General features: G+C 31.4%; 5 protein-coding genes across 6 annotated transcripts; 2 read left to right on the forward strand and 3 right to left on the reverse strand.

Annotated features, from left to right (window-relative positions):
- LOC136785996 (FGFR1 oncogene partner 2 homolog) lies at positions 1–2,919 on the reverse strand. Its single transcript, XM_066747409.1, has 5 exons — positions 2,675–2,919; positions 2,161–2,607; positions 1,895–2,029; positions 1,547–1,798; positions 1–1,460 (listed from the first exon to the last, which is right to left on the reverse strand). The coding sequence occupies exons 3-5, from the start codon at positions 2,027–2,029 to the stop codon at positions 1,233–1,235; spliced, it is 615 nt and encodes a 204-aa protein (XP_066603506.1). The 5' UTR covers positions 2,161–2,607; positions 2,675–2,919; the 3' UTR covers positions 1–1,232.
- Positions 2,920–6,240: 3,321 nt separating this feature from the next.
- Positions 6,241–7,322, forward strand: mRpS10 (mitochondrial ribosomal protein S10). Its single transcript, XM_066747411.1, has 5 exons — positions 6,241–6,445; positions 6,519–6,623; positions 6,748–6,875; positions 6,956–7,157; positions 7,236–7,322. The coding sequence occupies exons 1-5, from the start codon at positions 6,431–6,433 to the stop codon at positions 7,275–7,277; spliced, it is 492 nt and encodes a 163-aa protein (XP_066603508.1). The 5' UTR covers positions 6,241–6,430; the 3' UTR covers positions 7,278–7,322.
- On the reverse strand, positions 7,294–8,192 carry LOC136786001 (uncharacterized). Its single transcript, XM_066747413.1, has 2 exons — positions 7,949–8,192; positions 7,294–7,845 (listed from the first exon to the last, which is right to left on the reverse strand). The coding sequence occupies exons 1-2, from the start codon at positions 8,028–8,030 to the stop codon at positions 7,448–7,450; spliced, it is 480 nt and encodes a 159-aa protein (XP_066603510.1). The 5' UTR covers positions 8,031–8,192; the 3' UTR covers positions 7,294–7,447.
- Positions 8,193–8,291: 99 nt separating this feature from the next.
- On the reverse strand, positions 8,292–12,126 carry LOC136785995 (beta-1,3-glucan-binding protein-like). 2 transcript variants are annotated; one of them, XM_066747408.1, is made up of 9 exons: positions 11,846–12,126; positions 11,531–11,746; positions 11,291–11,457; positions 11,035–11,177; positions 10,803–10,966; positions 10,344–10,717; positions 10,124–10,225; positions 9,797–9,985; positions 8,292–9,627 (listed from the first exon to the last, which is right to left on the reverse strand). In XM_066747408.1, exons 1-8 carry the CDS (start codon positions 11,988–11,990, stop codon positions 9,869–9,871), a joined length of 1,428 nt encoding a protein of 475 aa, XP_066603505.1. In that variant the 5' UTR covers positions 11,991–12,126; the 3' UTR covers positions 8,292–9,627; positions 9,797–9,868. The 2 variants fall into 2 exon arrangements, with proteins under 2 accessions (XP_066603505.1, XP_066603504.1); XM_066747407.1 differs by having other exon boundaries at positions 10,344–10,729.
- A 307-nt stretch (positions 12,127–12,433) lies between these two features.
- Positions 12,434–13,513, forward strand: fh (frataxin). Its single transcript, XM_066747410.1, has 3 exons — positions 12,434–12,763; positions 12,848–12,968; positions 13,040–13,513. The coding sequence occupies exons 1-3, from the start codon at positions 12,552–12,554 to the stop codon at positions 13,304–13,306; spliced, it is 600 nt and encodes a 199-aa protein (XP_066603507.1). The 5' UTR covers positions 12,434–12,551; the 3' UTR covers positions 13,307–13,513.
- Positions 13,514–13,527: the final 14 nt, after the last annotated feature.

Genomic DNA, 13,527 nt, shown 5'->3' on the forward strand with positions numbered 1-13,527 from the left:
ATATTAGTCGAATGCGAAACAGAATAAAGTGAATAATTACAATTAGATCAAATTATTATATCGAGTATTCGGCGTATTCGCCATCGCAACACTCACTAGGTGGCGCATCGAATCGTGATAAAAATGGCCGCTTAACGGGATCCCTCACGCGTGCTTTACCGACAGTACAAGTCAATAAACAATTCGTTTAATAAAAGTCAAATGCGAAGCAAATTGAAGTCGGGCATTTGTAGGATAATGTGCCAGTCCTAACGAGTCAAACGAACTTAAAAACACTCAAATTAGTTGAAAAATAACGCTGTAGCATTGTGCCGTGTTCTCGAAGAGAGGTTAGTTTTGGTTAGTTCCACTTCAATAACGCGGGACAGTGGTACAGCGTTATTCTTCATCCGATTTGAGTTTTTTTAAGCTCGATTGACTCGTTAGAATTGGCACCTTGTCATAAAGAAGCCCGTTTTTGCAATTTACTTCGCATTTAACTTTTGTTAAACGAATTGTTTATTAACTTGTACTGTCGGTAAAGCACGCGTGAGGGATCCCGTTAAAGCTAGCTGTGGCCAATGCATATGTATATAAAGTGGTACATACATACAATTCCTGTCACACAAACTACACCCTGCTAAGATATATTTGACTGTATTTGACCAATTTAGTGAAATTTGAGCATTCACATAACGCTTACAAAGCACTAAAGTATCTGAACATTGTTTAAATAAACTTTTATTAAAATATTTTTTGTATGAATTTAAAAAATTAAAAAAACAATACACTTTAAAAAAATCCTCTATATAATTTTATTATTTTAAAAACAATATACAATTATCCCTTATATACAATGATTAAACAGAGTCTTGCAATTCAGTTTAACTTAAAAATATTTGTAATCTAAAACACCAAAGAACTTTAAATTGTATGGTAAAAGCTATTAACTTTTCTACATATTTGTTTTACAGCATTTATGTTATAAGATTCAAAAGATATATAAGATGCTAAAGGTTACCTCTAAACTTCGATTAATCTCATGGACAAGTCTATAAATAATAATTTTCTACTAGATTGTTATTTTAGAGAATGTCTGTTATAATAAGTTTATGTATATATAATAATAAAGTAATATAAAATACAATGTTATATAAACTTAACATAATACTACATGTGTATAATCATCTACATAATTTTATTTTAATTTTTAATATGCAAATATCTATGGCATATATGATAAGATAAGGGAACTATAATTCTAATGTTTCAGTTTGAACTGTTTTGGTTTCCACTACAGTATTATTTTGTAAAGATGCATACTTGTTAGCAGCATTGACTATTTCTCTTAATATATCATTTTCCTTCCTCAGAGAAACATAATATTCTTTTTCCTTTAGCTCGCTCTCTTCATCTAATTGAACTGCTGTTTTCATTACAGCTGCCATTTCATTGATTTTTTCTGCTTGGCTAGTAATAATCTGTCATAACATAAATTAATAAGATTATTAATAACAATGATAATTACTATAACTATAAAAATAAATTATAATTAAATAATACTTACGTTTGTATACTCAGAATTATGTAAAGAAGATAAATCAGTTTTACTTAACTGCATAAAAGATGCAGCTTGTTGCCTGTATTTAGACATTATTAATTCTAGGGCATTTTGATGATCTTTCAAAAGACTTCTTAATTCTTTATTTTCTGCCTGAACCTTCTGCAAATGTCTATTATCCCTTTGAATACCTGTAATTAATTGCAGACGAGGCCTCTGTTTTGCTTCAGTATTTAGTATTTCAACTTCTTCCTGATACTAAAGACAATATAAATATATATATATATATATATAAGTAGCACTTTAAAATATTCTAAATCTTAAAGTAGTTTAATATAATCAATTTTTGCATACCTGTCTCATATTATCAATTTGTTTGCAGACAGCTTCCATTTTACTTATTAGATTATCAGCTGTGTTTTCATATTGTGACAGTCTAATCACCAGCTTCTTTGCATCTAATACAATTTCTTGAAATGTAATTGACATCTAAAAAAATTAAATTGATTTGATCATGTTTGAGAGGTCATGCAAAAAATTTTGAGCTATTATTATGAAACAGTTTAATCACATTTTTAAGATTAATTACATAAATTTACTTGAACAAACTTAGATGTTACCTCTTTATCGATGCATACAATAGTGCAATTTCATAAATTGACGAAAATTTAGTGTATAGATTAATTAGAAATGGAATTAAATTTTTCTTGCAATCTTGTGTATTTTCACTGCTATAAAATTGGTTTTATCATAATAAATAACGAACAGTGACACAAATCACAAACAACCACAAAACGATGAAGCATAAGGCTCCATGTCACTACAAAATCTCCAGCAAAATACAGTTAGCTAACTCTACTATACGGGCGTTTTTCTAACGGCGGCATATAGGAGATTCGTGTTAGTTGACTATAGCGCTCAGGATGATGGTTTCTGAGAGCGCTGATTGGTCAATATCATGTAGTGCCAACATGAAATGGTCCGTTACCAATAGATGAATACGAAAAATGACACCCATCCGCCATTTTGGAGTGGAGAAGTGTTTACATACAATTTACATGCAAACGCTGTAATGTATAGTGCATTCGTTTATGTTACTGCCAGTACTGAAAACCTATATTTTACGTGACATACATTGTAGAGTTTTAGTACTCGCAGTTAATAAACGAACGTAGTAGCCGTAAGGCTTTGACTGAACTCATTGAGTCAGTCATGGTTAATACATTAAATAACAAATTTTATGAAAACCAAGTTCTTCCCTATCTCCTCTTTTTATTATAATCATCACTTTTATTTGCCAAAGTTACACTTATCACAAATTAATCCGAATCATCACTACTTTTGACAGCTCATTCATTTCCTTCTGCTTCTATTTACGAAAAGTGTGTAAACACTGGGTGCATCCAGAACAAGGTTGCCAAGTGTAGTACTTTCGGTACCACCGTAGTACCCAAAAGCGACATATCCTATAGCGTAGTACTATTTTGGGTACTACGCTATAGTCGCTGCTGATACTACTGGTCGGCGGAAATACGTCAGAGGGTAGAGACTGTAGAGGGACCGCAATATAGATATTTCTAATTACTAATTTCAAAATACATAATGCATGGTCCGTGAGCCAAGACAAATGTTAGTATTATTGTATCGTACATACATACCGCAAGTTATAAAGTAATATAAAGAAATAAAGTGACAGTTTTAATCTTACTGACAGCTGATATACTGATGGTATAAGTGAATAAATAAAGTGACGAAATTTGTAAAATGTACATAAAAATAATTTTTAAAAGTATATAAAGGACTGAACATTTTAGATAAGTATAACAATAAATTTTATAATATAAAATGTAAGATATAAATATTTTGTGGTACTTTGTGGGATTTTATTTCAGATTAAATTATAGTAATGTGTTTACTATGTCACTGTGCTGAGGATGGAGCTATGCGGATTTTCAAAATTAAAATAAAGGAATAGACTAAACATAATGTGGTTATTATGTCATCGTTGAGATTCAAACTATGTTAATTGAGACGGATAATAAAATAAATGAGTGAAAAAACTGGGTAAATACAATAATAAATAAAGAAGCTGACAAATTAGATATATAATATAAAATGTAAGATATTTTATAGTACTTTCTGGGATTTTATTTCAGATTAAATTATAGTAATGTGTTTACTATGTCACTACTGAGGATGGAGCTATGTGGATTGAACATTAAAATGAAAGGAATAGATTCACCATATAATGGTTACTGTGTCATCGCTGAGGATCAAACTGTGTTAATTGAGATGAATATTAAAATAAACAAGTCAACACATTGGGTAAATACGATACAAATAAAGAAGCTGACAGATTACATTTGTAATTTCAAATGTAAGATTTTAAATAGTACTTTTTGGGATTTTGTTTCAGATTAAATTATTGTAAAGTGTTTACTATGTCAATGCTGAGAATGGAGCTATGTGGATTGAACATTAAAACAAAAAGAATAGATTCACCATAATGTTATTTCTGTGTCATCGCTGATGAGGATCAAACTGTGTTAATTGAGACAGATATTAAAATAAATGAGTCAGCAATTTAGGTAAATGCAATAATAAATAAAGAAAATGACAGAATAGATATATAATATAAAATGTAAGATGTTTTATAGTACTTTGTGGGATTTTGTTTCAGATTAAATTATAGTAATGTACGTGTGTTTACTGTATCACTGCTGAGGATGAAGTTATGTGGATCGAACATTAAAAAAAAAGAATAGATTCACCATAATGTGGTTACTGTGTCATCGCTGAGGATCAAATTGTGATAATTGAGATGAATATTAAAATAAAGAAGCTGACAGATTAGATATATAATATAACATGTTAGATATTTTACAGTACTTTGTGGGATTTTATTTAAAGTTAATATATGTAAAATAAAATTTTTGTTTTCTTTTTACAATTGTATCTATATTAATTACTATATGTTGCAATCTCTTAAAATTAAGCCTCTGCTTTTATTAGCAAACTAATAGTTCCACACGGCAGTGATGCCAGAATCAAGCTTTTAGCAACAAAAATGAAGATAAGCGCTAGCCAGCAGGAGTATAGAAAATTTAAAGGGAAGCGGTACAAACACAACTATGCCTGGAGAGCATAGGTGTGATTTGGACTTCAGGCAACATTGGCTTTAGAAGAAGAGCGACTACCGCTAACCGTGATATTTTTACGTGTTATCCGTGTGAAGTGGTGCTGCGTTTACCTAAAAACTCAAAGCAAATAAAAATGCTTTTCCTAAATTGATTTGTAATATTGATAAAATGGTCAAATGTAGCCATTAATTAATTAGATTTGGTAATAAATACAGAAAATGCGTTTTATTATAACAAATGAGTTGAGGTAAAATAAACTCAATGTTTTTATATTAATCTGTTAACAAATGCATTTTTTTATTTATTATTGAGTCCAATAAATTAATGGTTATTAAAAAAAAAATTCCTTGTAATGAAAAAAAAAATGAAAAAATTTTAAACTTCACCAAGACTCGAACACGAGCCCACCGCATGACAAACGACAACCTTACCGCCTGCGCTACAGCGCTCACTTGACGTACCAAGAGCAAAACAGCCTTTTAAAGACTGATTACAATTCTTTCACTAACTCGTCATAAACGATCAAGAATTAGCTGCAATAATAAATACATTTATCTCCACAGCATTATTGCACTAAATTTATTATGTTTTTAATTTGAAGCATACATTTTACATGAAGATACGATACTTTAAGGATGTTCATGCAATACTTTAAATACAAAACTATTCATATGCTGGTTTATCATAGTTATTCGACTACATATAACAAATATTATAATATTACTTAATTAATTTATGATAGTTGAGCATATGAAGTTTTGTATATAGAGTACTGAATGGTTACCCTTAAATTATCATATCTTCATGCAAAATGTATGCTTCAAATTAAAAACAATAAATTTAGTACAATAATGCTATGTAGATAAATGTATTTATTATTACAGCTAATTCTTGATCGTTTATGACGAGTTAGTGAAAGAATTGTAGTCAGTCTTTAAAAGGCTGTTTTGCTCTTGGTACATCAAGTGAGCGCTGTAGCGCAGGCGGTAAGGTTGCCGTTTGTCATGCGGTGGGCTCGTGTTCGAGTCTTGGTGAAGTTAAAATTGTTTCATTTTTTTTTCATTACAAAGAATTTTTTTTTTAATAACCATTAATTTATTGGACTCAATAATAAATAAAAAAATGCATTTGTTAACAGATTAATATAAAAACATTGAGTTTATTTTACCTCAAATCATTTGTTATAATAAACCGCATTTGTTGTATTTATTACCAAATCTAATTAATTAATGGCTACATTTGACCATTTTATCAAAATTAAAAATCAATTTAGGAAAAGCATTTTTATTTTATTTATTCACTTATACCATAAGTACATCAGCTGTCAGATAGATCAAAGCTGTCACTACTCCTTATTTCTTTATTACACTTTATTTTTCCGTATAATAAACATTTGTCTTCGTTCACGCCGTTCACGGTGACAGGCTGTGAATATAATATATATAATTTTTGATATATTACGTTCTGCATTTAAGATGGCTACTGACGTATTTCCGCTGGCAGTATACTTTGTGCAGTCTGCATTCCTTATATCAAAATTCACTTACTATAGAGCGTAGTACTATTCAAGATGGCGGACTTGGCAACCTTGCCTCCGACTGCCTCCGAGGCTTGAGTGTCCAGCCCAGGTCCAGCCCCTGGCTTGCACCAGTTGCACGTAACAGGCAGCCACAACTCGCGAGCAGCATAATATTTCATTGTAGTTTCTCATACTTTTATCAAATACTGTTAAACACTGAAAAAAAATATAATGTATTCACCTCAGGTAATAGGAAGAAATATATTAAATTCTAGGTTAGAATCTTAAAAGTTAAATTACAACGGAGCTTTATTTATAGTTTATTTTTCGCTTCAACAATATATGGGCTACAATTGGAAGCGATGTTAAATATTTAGCAGTAGTATTTAATAGATTTCAATCAACAACAACAAAAGCGGCACAGGTATTACTATTATCAAAACATCTCATTGTTTACAATAAATTGCTAATGTACTTTATACTCAATTGTTTGCATGGATTGAATGAAACTATGAAATATCAATTTCGTGAAATTTTTTATATCTCAGCCAAATCACGATAAATTATATAAGAGAGTTGAAATTGAAGTAAGGGGTAATGATCCTGCTGTTTTAAAGAGTTATGGAGAATTTTCTATTATGGCTGCACAACACTTGGAAATCCCTATACTTAGGAAGTAATTATTACTCAGTAATGGTAATTCAAAATTATGTATTTTTATATTCAATGTTATATGTATGATTAATTTTGGTTTAGTTCCGCACCTAGGAAAGCAATTCATGAACGTATGACGCTGCTCAAAAGTGTGCATGTTCATAAGAAACACCGTGTGCAATATGAAAAAAGAACCTATTATAGGTTTTTAGATTTTGAAAAGTTAACTGAATCAACTTCAGATACATTTTTAGAATATTTACAAAGAAATTTACCAGAGGGTGTAGCAATGAAAGTTACAAAGGTAAATTAAATTAAAAAATTTCTAAAATACTTAGAAAATTATTTTAAAAATTGCGTACTTATATTTATTTTATTACAGATTGAGCTACAAAAATTACCAGAAAGTGTAAAACAAGCATAAAATACATTATAATATTATTACGTAATAAAATTTGTTGAGGTATAAGCTTTCTTGAGAAGTTCTATTACACATTATTCATACCAAATTATAAATGATGGTGTCATTACTAATTCTATATTAAACAGAATTCTCTGCATGGTTAACTGTGAATAGTTATACTGTAGTGATTTTTAAACAGCTGGCATAATAATAATCACATCTGCTGGTTCTTTAATTTTTCTTGCAGATATATTACGTTTCAGTGTAGGCAGTGGAGATTTTTTTTTAAAAACTGGAGTGTCTTTATGTATTAAATCCACATCAATAGTTGCAAGTGGAGTTTCCTTCAGGTTCTTAGCACCAAAGTGCCTCCTTGCTTTGTTATTATTCCTAGTTTTAGAATCTTTCAATCGTTCACTGTGTAATGGTGATTTTGTTGTTCCATGGATATTTGTATTTCTTTTACGTAAATCGTTAAATCGCCTAAGCGGAAAAATAGGAGTCTTCTTCGTACCATCTTCATTTCTATGTTTTCTAATTAATAAAGCACTCGTTGCTGTGCAAGAATGAAGAATAAAATCATTTTCAGCTGAAATGAAACAATTCAATTAAACTGACAAATTAACTTATTAAGACAATTTTAGTTCTTTTCATATAAATAACTATAATCCTTTTAAACTGAATGTACTCACGGGAAAGATTTAAACGGCCGGCTAAGCATTCATTGCTTAAAATCAAAGTAATCGAAACTACCGTTACAATGGATACTTTCATTTTAAAGTTATCAATGAAAAAAAGAATTTTTCTGTTTTAGTTTTGTGTATGTGTATGTGCAAGTGTTTAGGTTCTTTTTTCATATGAAAATTCCACTAAATTCGATTTGTAACATTTAAAAATATTTTAATAAGAATTAATTGTTTAGTAGCTCTATATAAATTTTTAATCACTTTTTGCAGAATAGAATCGTTTAGTCGAGTGAGATGTTCTCAGCTCAAGACGACAGCTATCGAACGACTGCAGCAGGTGAGCAAAAAGTTTAGAAGCGACGATTGAAGAAGAAAGGAAACTGGACGGAGTGCCTTTACTAAGGTCACTCAATTTGCAGCTGTTACTTTACTCGATTATTTTACCATCGCGCGTACTCGAGAAAATTTTTTCCATTCATTTCGCACCATGACTGAACACTAACAATCTTTAATCACGATTAATTATGTTATTTGTTGCAAAAAGTCTGGTAAGTATTTGAATTTATGCAATATTTGTAAAAAACGTACCATTCGTTTATACTTTTTCTAATTTCTCAACGGCATAGCTTTACATATGCAAGCTGCATAAAATAATGCTCATGGGAGACGCGATGAAGTATGAATGATAAAATTTAATCAAAGCCATTAATCTCAATCGCATCTGCGTTTTACGCGTGATTTTGTTTAACTATTCATTAATAATCATCAATAATTCTATAACAAAAAGATTTTCTTACGTTTCTATACAATCTCTCGTATTGCACAAGTACTTATCATTGTGCGTTGAGTTTGAGCGAAAGAATATCTTCTTTTATATTTATAAAATAATAGTTTCTAAATCGAGGTACAATTTTTACATTTCCTTCGGGAAAACGGCAAAGGCGTTAAGATGTTAATGAACCCGCGTATTATATATTCCCGTAATACTGTTTCAGAAACTATATTTATACATAACGATAGCCATGAATAATATTAAAGCAGGTCGATCATAGCCAATGGCAAGTTGACCAAAGCGAAACAAACTGCACAAGTTTTTTTTTCTCAAATTATATGTGAATCGAGGTAAACCGGTTTCAAGTTTAAGTTTGGTTATAGGCCACGTCGGAAGTTAAAACCTTATTTTCTTCCTCTCACTCTTTTATATATCCTGGCTTATTTCAACATAAAAGGCGCGCCATGTTTATTCCCTGCAAATTGCAGAACAAGAAATAATCATATATCTCGGGAATTCTGCTCTCACTCCCCTACAAAGCAAACACTTCAAGAACACTTTTTCCGTCTATTTTATACATATACACCTACAGTCTGCCTTATCTATATATATATTTATACTAATTTATTTTACATTTAAAACGATTATGATAAATATTTTAAAAAGTTTAATCATCCCCCGCAAGAATTACATGCATTTCGAGTGACATATTATTTTAATAATAACGATGAAACCATAGCATGTGGATAACGTACGTTCTTTTATTAACAAAGCAATGTCCAATAAGTCTCGATGACGCTTTCGTTCAATATTTTTTATTGGTGTGCGTGGCGAAATCGGAAACCGGTCTAAAGGTGTGACCTTGGGAATAGCCCAGACCTTGATGTCTGATGACGGTAATATATTTTTCAGGCTGTGAATCATAATTCTCGTGTCGATTCATTGACAAGTTTTGTTATATTAAAAGTTTGCTGTTTATATATATATATATATATATATATATATATACATACATATATGTAGGTAATGTACTAAATTCTTAACCGAAATATGTATCAAATTCAAACGTGCATAATACTTACGTATATGCATATAACTATTGATGCAATTATCGATTTCTCTATTATTTTTAAATACACTCGTCTATATAAAATTCAATGGTTGAGGGACCAGATTCTAACGTAGTCTATTTCGAAAGAAGTCTTCTCCCCCTCTTCCCGTGTCCAGCTTGGAAGCCACGTATTCTTCATGTGCCAAAACTTCATCATCGCCTGAGCAAAAACTTGTATTATTACATTATATACGAATGTTAAAGGAAAAATCTTCTTTAATACTCAATCCCAAGTAACATCGCTTTCGAATAACAAGAATTCTACTTATATAGATGCAACTTTCATTGCTTTGCTTACCTTGGCTCCTTTGTTCTTCCAGGGCTTTTCGTATCCGGCACTGATGAGTTTATCTGGAAATGTGCGTAGTCCTCCTACTCCGATTCCAACAGTCAGGTAAAACTATTTTTTTTTCACACCAGATTATATATATACACATTTATATAGTATATGTTTTTCTAGAAGAGAGAGAGAGAGAGAGAGAAAAGAAGAAAATTCACACAAGATAGCTAGCGAGTACCTCTTGATCGAACGGAGCATTTTTAAAATTGGAGCTCTTGGTGGAGTTTCTCAACCAATTTTCCGATTCAGGTTTTAGTCGTCCAACTTCCCTATCATCGACGGAAAATATGAAACCTTCGGAATTCCAGACTGTCCCGTAGATGTGATAATCCTTTGTCCATCTTGAATTTTGAGTTTTTGAAACTATTTTCTCATAAACATCCGGTACTGCGCCAGAACGAAAACCAAATTCCAATTTTCTCGAATCGAACTTTTCCATTGAATTGCCCGTGTCTAACAAGATCTCGTTGCCTCTTGCCAGTCCCAGCACAATTCGGCCGCTGACGTATCCATTTCTACCGTAAACATTATATTTCGGCTCTAGCCACATTTCTAAAATTTCATCTGGTTTGATATCTGTTATACTGTTGCTATACAAAGCTATATATGTATATAGAAACTGTAAAACAAAGATTACCTGGATACAACCAATCTCCCTCTGGAAATTTAGCTCGAATCTCTATTTTTCCATACTGAAAATTGAAACTGTCTTTTGTGGTTAAACGAGCTGATATAATTGGTGGCAGAATGCTGAAGCCCGTAGCTTGTCGCAGACATTCTTCGTGAATCGGACTGGTACAACTATAAAAGCATACATTCAGTTTTATCGAGTACTCCTATTTTTCATTACATGGCCGTCTTTTACGTACTTTGATAACTGAAGCCTTCCAAATGTTGTCGAATTTTCACCGTAACGACTGTCAAGTATAATAGGTTTTATCTTCAAAGCACCTTTCTCAATTTGTATCAAATCGGTATGGGCGTCATTGTGATATACGCAAAATTCGTAATCCTGTAATTTAATAATATAATATATTTCCTTATTATTTTCTTCTTTTTTTGTTTCTTTTAACTTATCGATTTACTATGTATAATAAATAAGAAATCTTTTTATCGAAAACTCACGGGTGCCAGAGGGATTTTTATTTCTCGACTCCAAATAGAAAAGTTTAAAGATTCAAAATTCTCCTCGAACATCAGTTGCCGAGCATTATCATCGACTGTCAATACATTATTTGACGATGAATTAGAATTGTCGAAGATGCATAGATCCTCATTTCCTTTAATCGTGCCTGAAATGATTGGTTAATGCTATAAAAAAATCTTACGTTATCGAGAAGGTATAGAATTTTAATTAATCCGAACATTGTTGATTTTCCAACGTATATCCTTCTCCATTCGCTTGTACGTAGATTCTAAAATAAAGTACATCCTCGGGTCTCAGATTGGAGCTTAAGTTTTCGATGGTCCATCTATTCTTTGTTGCTCTAAAACTCGTCCCGAAAATTGTACCTTGCTCCGAAGTTCCTATTCCCTTGTTAACATTAGCGTGAAATCCAAATAAACGAACACCAGACTCATCTGCGTAAAAAGAGAATCGAAAATTAATGATATTGTGTATACAGAGTATATATCAATGAATCAAGGAAACGTATATGATAAACAATATTATTTTCTTACCTGGTATTGAAGCTCGAAGTCCTCTAGGTCTTAAAATCTCAATCGTCGGTCTAGAAATATTGTAACATTCTATTGGTAAAATAATTTGTGGATATTGCAGAATTGAAAGAAAACAGAAGAGTATTAATTTATTATTTTGCATCATAGTAAATTGAGTACCACAGTATCGACAGCATTGAACTTATTCGATATCAGATGAAAAGGTCAACCGATGAGGAACTGATACAAAAATGTATGCCGCGAACGTACAAGTCAACTACACGAATAGATCGGCATGAAGCTTCTCTCGACCAGGCTAATACGTTTGTCTTTATTTTCCACGAATCAGACAGAGCTTACCCCTCTCCCCGCTCTGTGATCGCTCCATTAATTCTTTTAGAATTTTTGTCTGTTATTAATCATATTTTTATGCAATAATTTAGCAATGGTTTCAATTACATTTTCCTGAATTAAATATTAACAAATTACTGTTTAGCCAGTGTAATAAACAGTTTTTTCTTGCGCCTAATTTTAGATGTTTGAATTTGCCGCGTTTCGGAGCAGACCACTTTCTACCGAGATTGTGAAATCTCATTGGCTGCTCGCAAACATGCCGGATAGGGAAGGTATACGGAGTCATATGTGATACTATCACATGCTTGCTTGTTTACATGATTAGGTTTGTTTGATCAATAAAGAACTTTTAGAACTTTTGGTGTCTTGAAATATGTCAATAAGAGTTTTCAGCGTTAACACAATCAGCAGATTGTCTGGTAAATACTTGAAGAATAATTGTCACAAATTATACTTGTCTCGTGAATATTGTGGGAGAGGTTATGTGAAATACTTGAAAAAGTTTACAGACAACACGAATGATTTATTAAATAAGCAAACATTATGTCACACTTGTAACAGAATAGTTTATTATTCTACCAATAAGTAAGTGCTTATTTTTATTGCAAGTACGCACACGAATGCTCATTGTGTAATATAGGCTTAATACATTTTTTCATTCGGTTTTAGAGATCATTCTGCATTAAGCTTTGAAAAAATATCAGATGAGACTTTAGAGTCTTTGAACGATTACTTTGATCAAATTATTGAGCAAGCAGATCATTTGGAGGATGCAGATGTCTCGTTTGGAGTACAGTATAACCGAATCTTGTAGAAAATACATTTATGCAATTATCTCTAATGTATATTTATGTTTTTCAGGATGGAGTATTGACAGTAAAATTTGGTAATCCATATGGAACTTATGTCATAAACCGCCAAACACCTAATAAACAAATTTGGTTATCATCGCCAAAATCTGGGCCGAAGCGTTATGATTACACGAATGGCAAATGGATTTACAAGCACGATGGCAAAAGTTTGCATGAATTATTAAATAGCGAAATTCCTGATATCGTTAAGTTTACTACTTCCTTTGACAAATGCTGTTATAGTGGTAACGAAGAGGCCCCGGTACATGGTCACTGAACTCGTTAAACGATCAAATTGTTTTTCAAAAGATATTGTTTTTAAATACTAGGAATTCAATATACTTGAAATCAAGCTGTTATTATAAACTCATTGTAAATATTTCAGTAAGTAAATTATAATAAACAATTGCACCTTGCTGATTCAATTACAACAACGAAGCACTGTGTAGATATTGTTTCATGTTAATAAAATTTATAAAATGTATTTGCTTTTTGGGG

This window comes from Prorops nasuta, unplaced genomic scaffold (genome assembly GCF_024137725.1).
Source record: "Prorops nasuta isolate Cenicafe-Biocafe unplaced genomic scaffold, Cenicafe_Pnas_1.2 PNAS00003, whole genome shotgun sequence".
Classification (NCBI taxonomy): Eukaryota; Metazoa; Arthropoda; class Insecta; order Hymenoptera; family Bethylidae; genus Prorops; species Prorops nasuta.

Excerpts from the sequence above, each read along its gene's own strand:
- LOC136785996 (XM_066747409.1), bottom strand. The coding sequence starts at position 2,029 with ATGTCAATTACATTTCAAGAAATTGTATTAGATGCAAAGAAGCTGGTG. Across the intron at positions 1,799-1,894 it reads AAATTGATAATATGAGACAG|TATCAGGAAGAAGTTGAAAT; the intron begins GTATGCAAAAAT and ends TATTGTCTTTAG. Across the intron at positions 1,461-1,546 it reads ATAATTCTGAGTATACAAAC|ATTATTACTAGCCAAGCAGA; the intron begins GTAAGTATTATT and ends ATGTTATGACAG.
- mRpS10 (XM_066747411.1), top strand. Across the intron at positions 6,876-6,955 it reads GAAATCCCTATACTTAGGAA|TTCCGCACCTAGGAAAGCAA; the intron begins GTAATTATTACT and ends ATTTTGGTTTAG. Across the intron at positions 7,158-7,235 it reads TAGCAATGAAAGTTACAAAG|ATTGAGCTACAAAAATTACC; the intron begins GTAAATTAAATT and ends ATTTTATTACAG.
- LOC136786001 (XM_066747413.1), bottom strand. The coding sequence starts at position 8,030 with ATGAAAGTATCCATTGTAACGGTAGTTTCGATTACTTTGATTTTAAGC. Across the intron at positions 7,846-7,948 it reads CGGCCGTTTAAATCTTTCCC|CTGAAAATGATTTTATTCTT; the intron begins GTGAGTACATTC and ends GTTTCATTTCAG.
- LOC136785995 (XM_066747407.1), bottom strand. The coding sequence starts at position 11,990 with ATGATGCAAAATAATAAATTAATACTCTTCTGTTTTCTTTCAATTCTG. Across the intron at positions 11,458-11,530 it reads TACGTTGGAAAATCAACAAT|GCACGATTAAAGGAAATGAG; the intron begins GTTCGGATTAAT and ends CAATCATTTCAG. Across the intron at positions 10,967-11,034 it reads GGAAGGCTTCAGTTATCAAA|TTGTACCAGTCCGATTCACG; the intron begins GTACGTAAAAGA and ends ATGCTTTTATAG.
- fh (XM_066747410.1), top strand. The coding sequence starts at position 12,552 with ATGTCAATAAGAGTTTTCAGCGTTAACACAATCAGCAGATTGTCTGGT. Across the intron at positions 12,764-12,847 it reads GTTTATTATTCTACCAATAA|AGATCATTCTGCATTAAGCT; the intron begins GTAAGTGCTTAT and ends ATTCGGTTTTAG. Across the intron at positions 12,969-13,039 it reads ATGCAGATGTCTCGTTTGGA|GATGGAGTATTGACAGTAAA; the intron begins GTACAGTATAAC and ends TATGTTTTTCAG.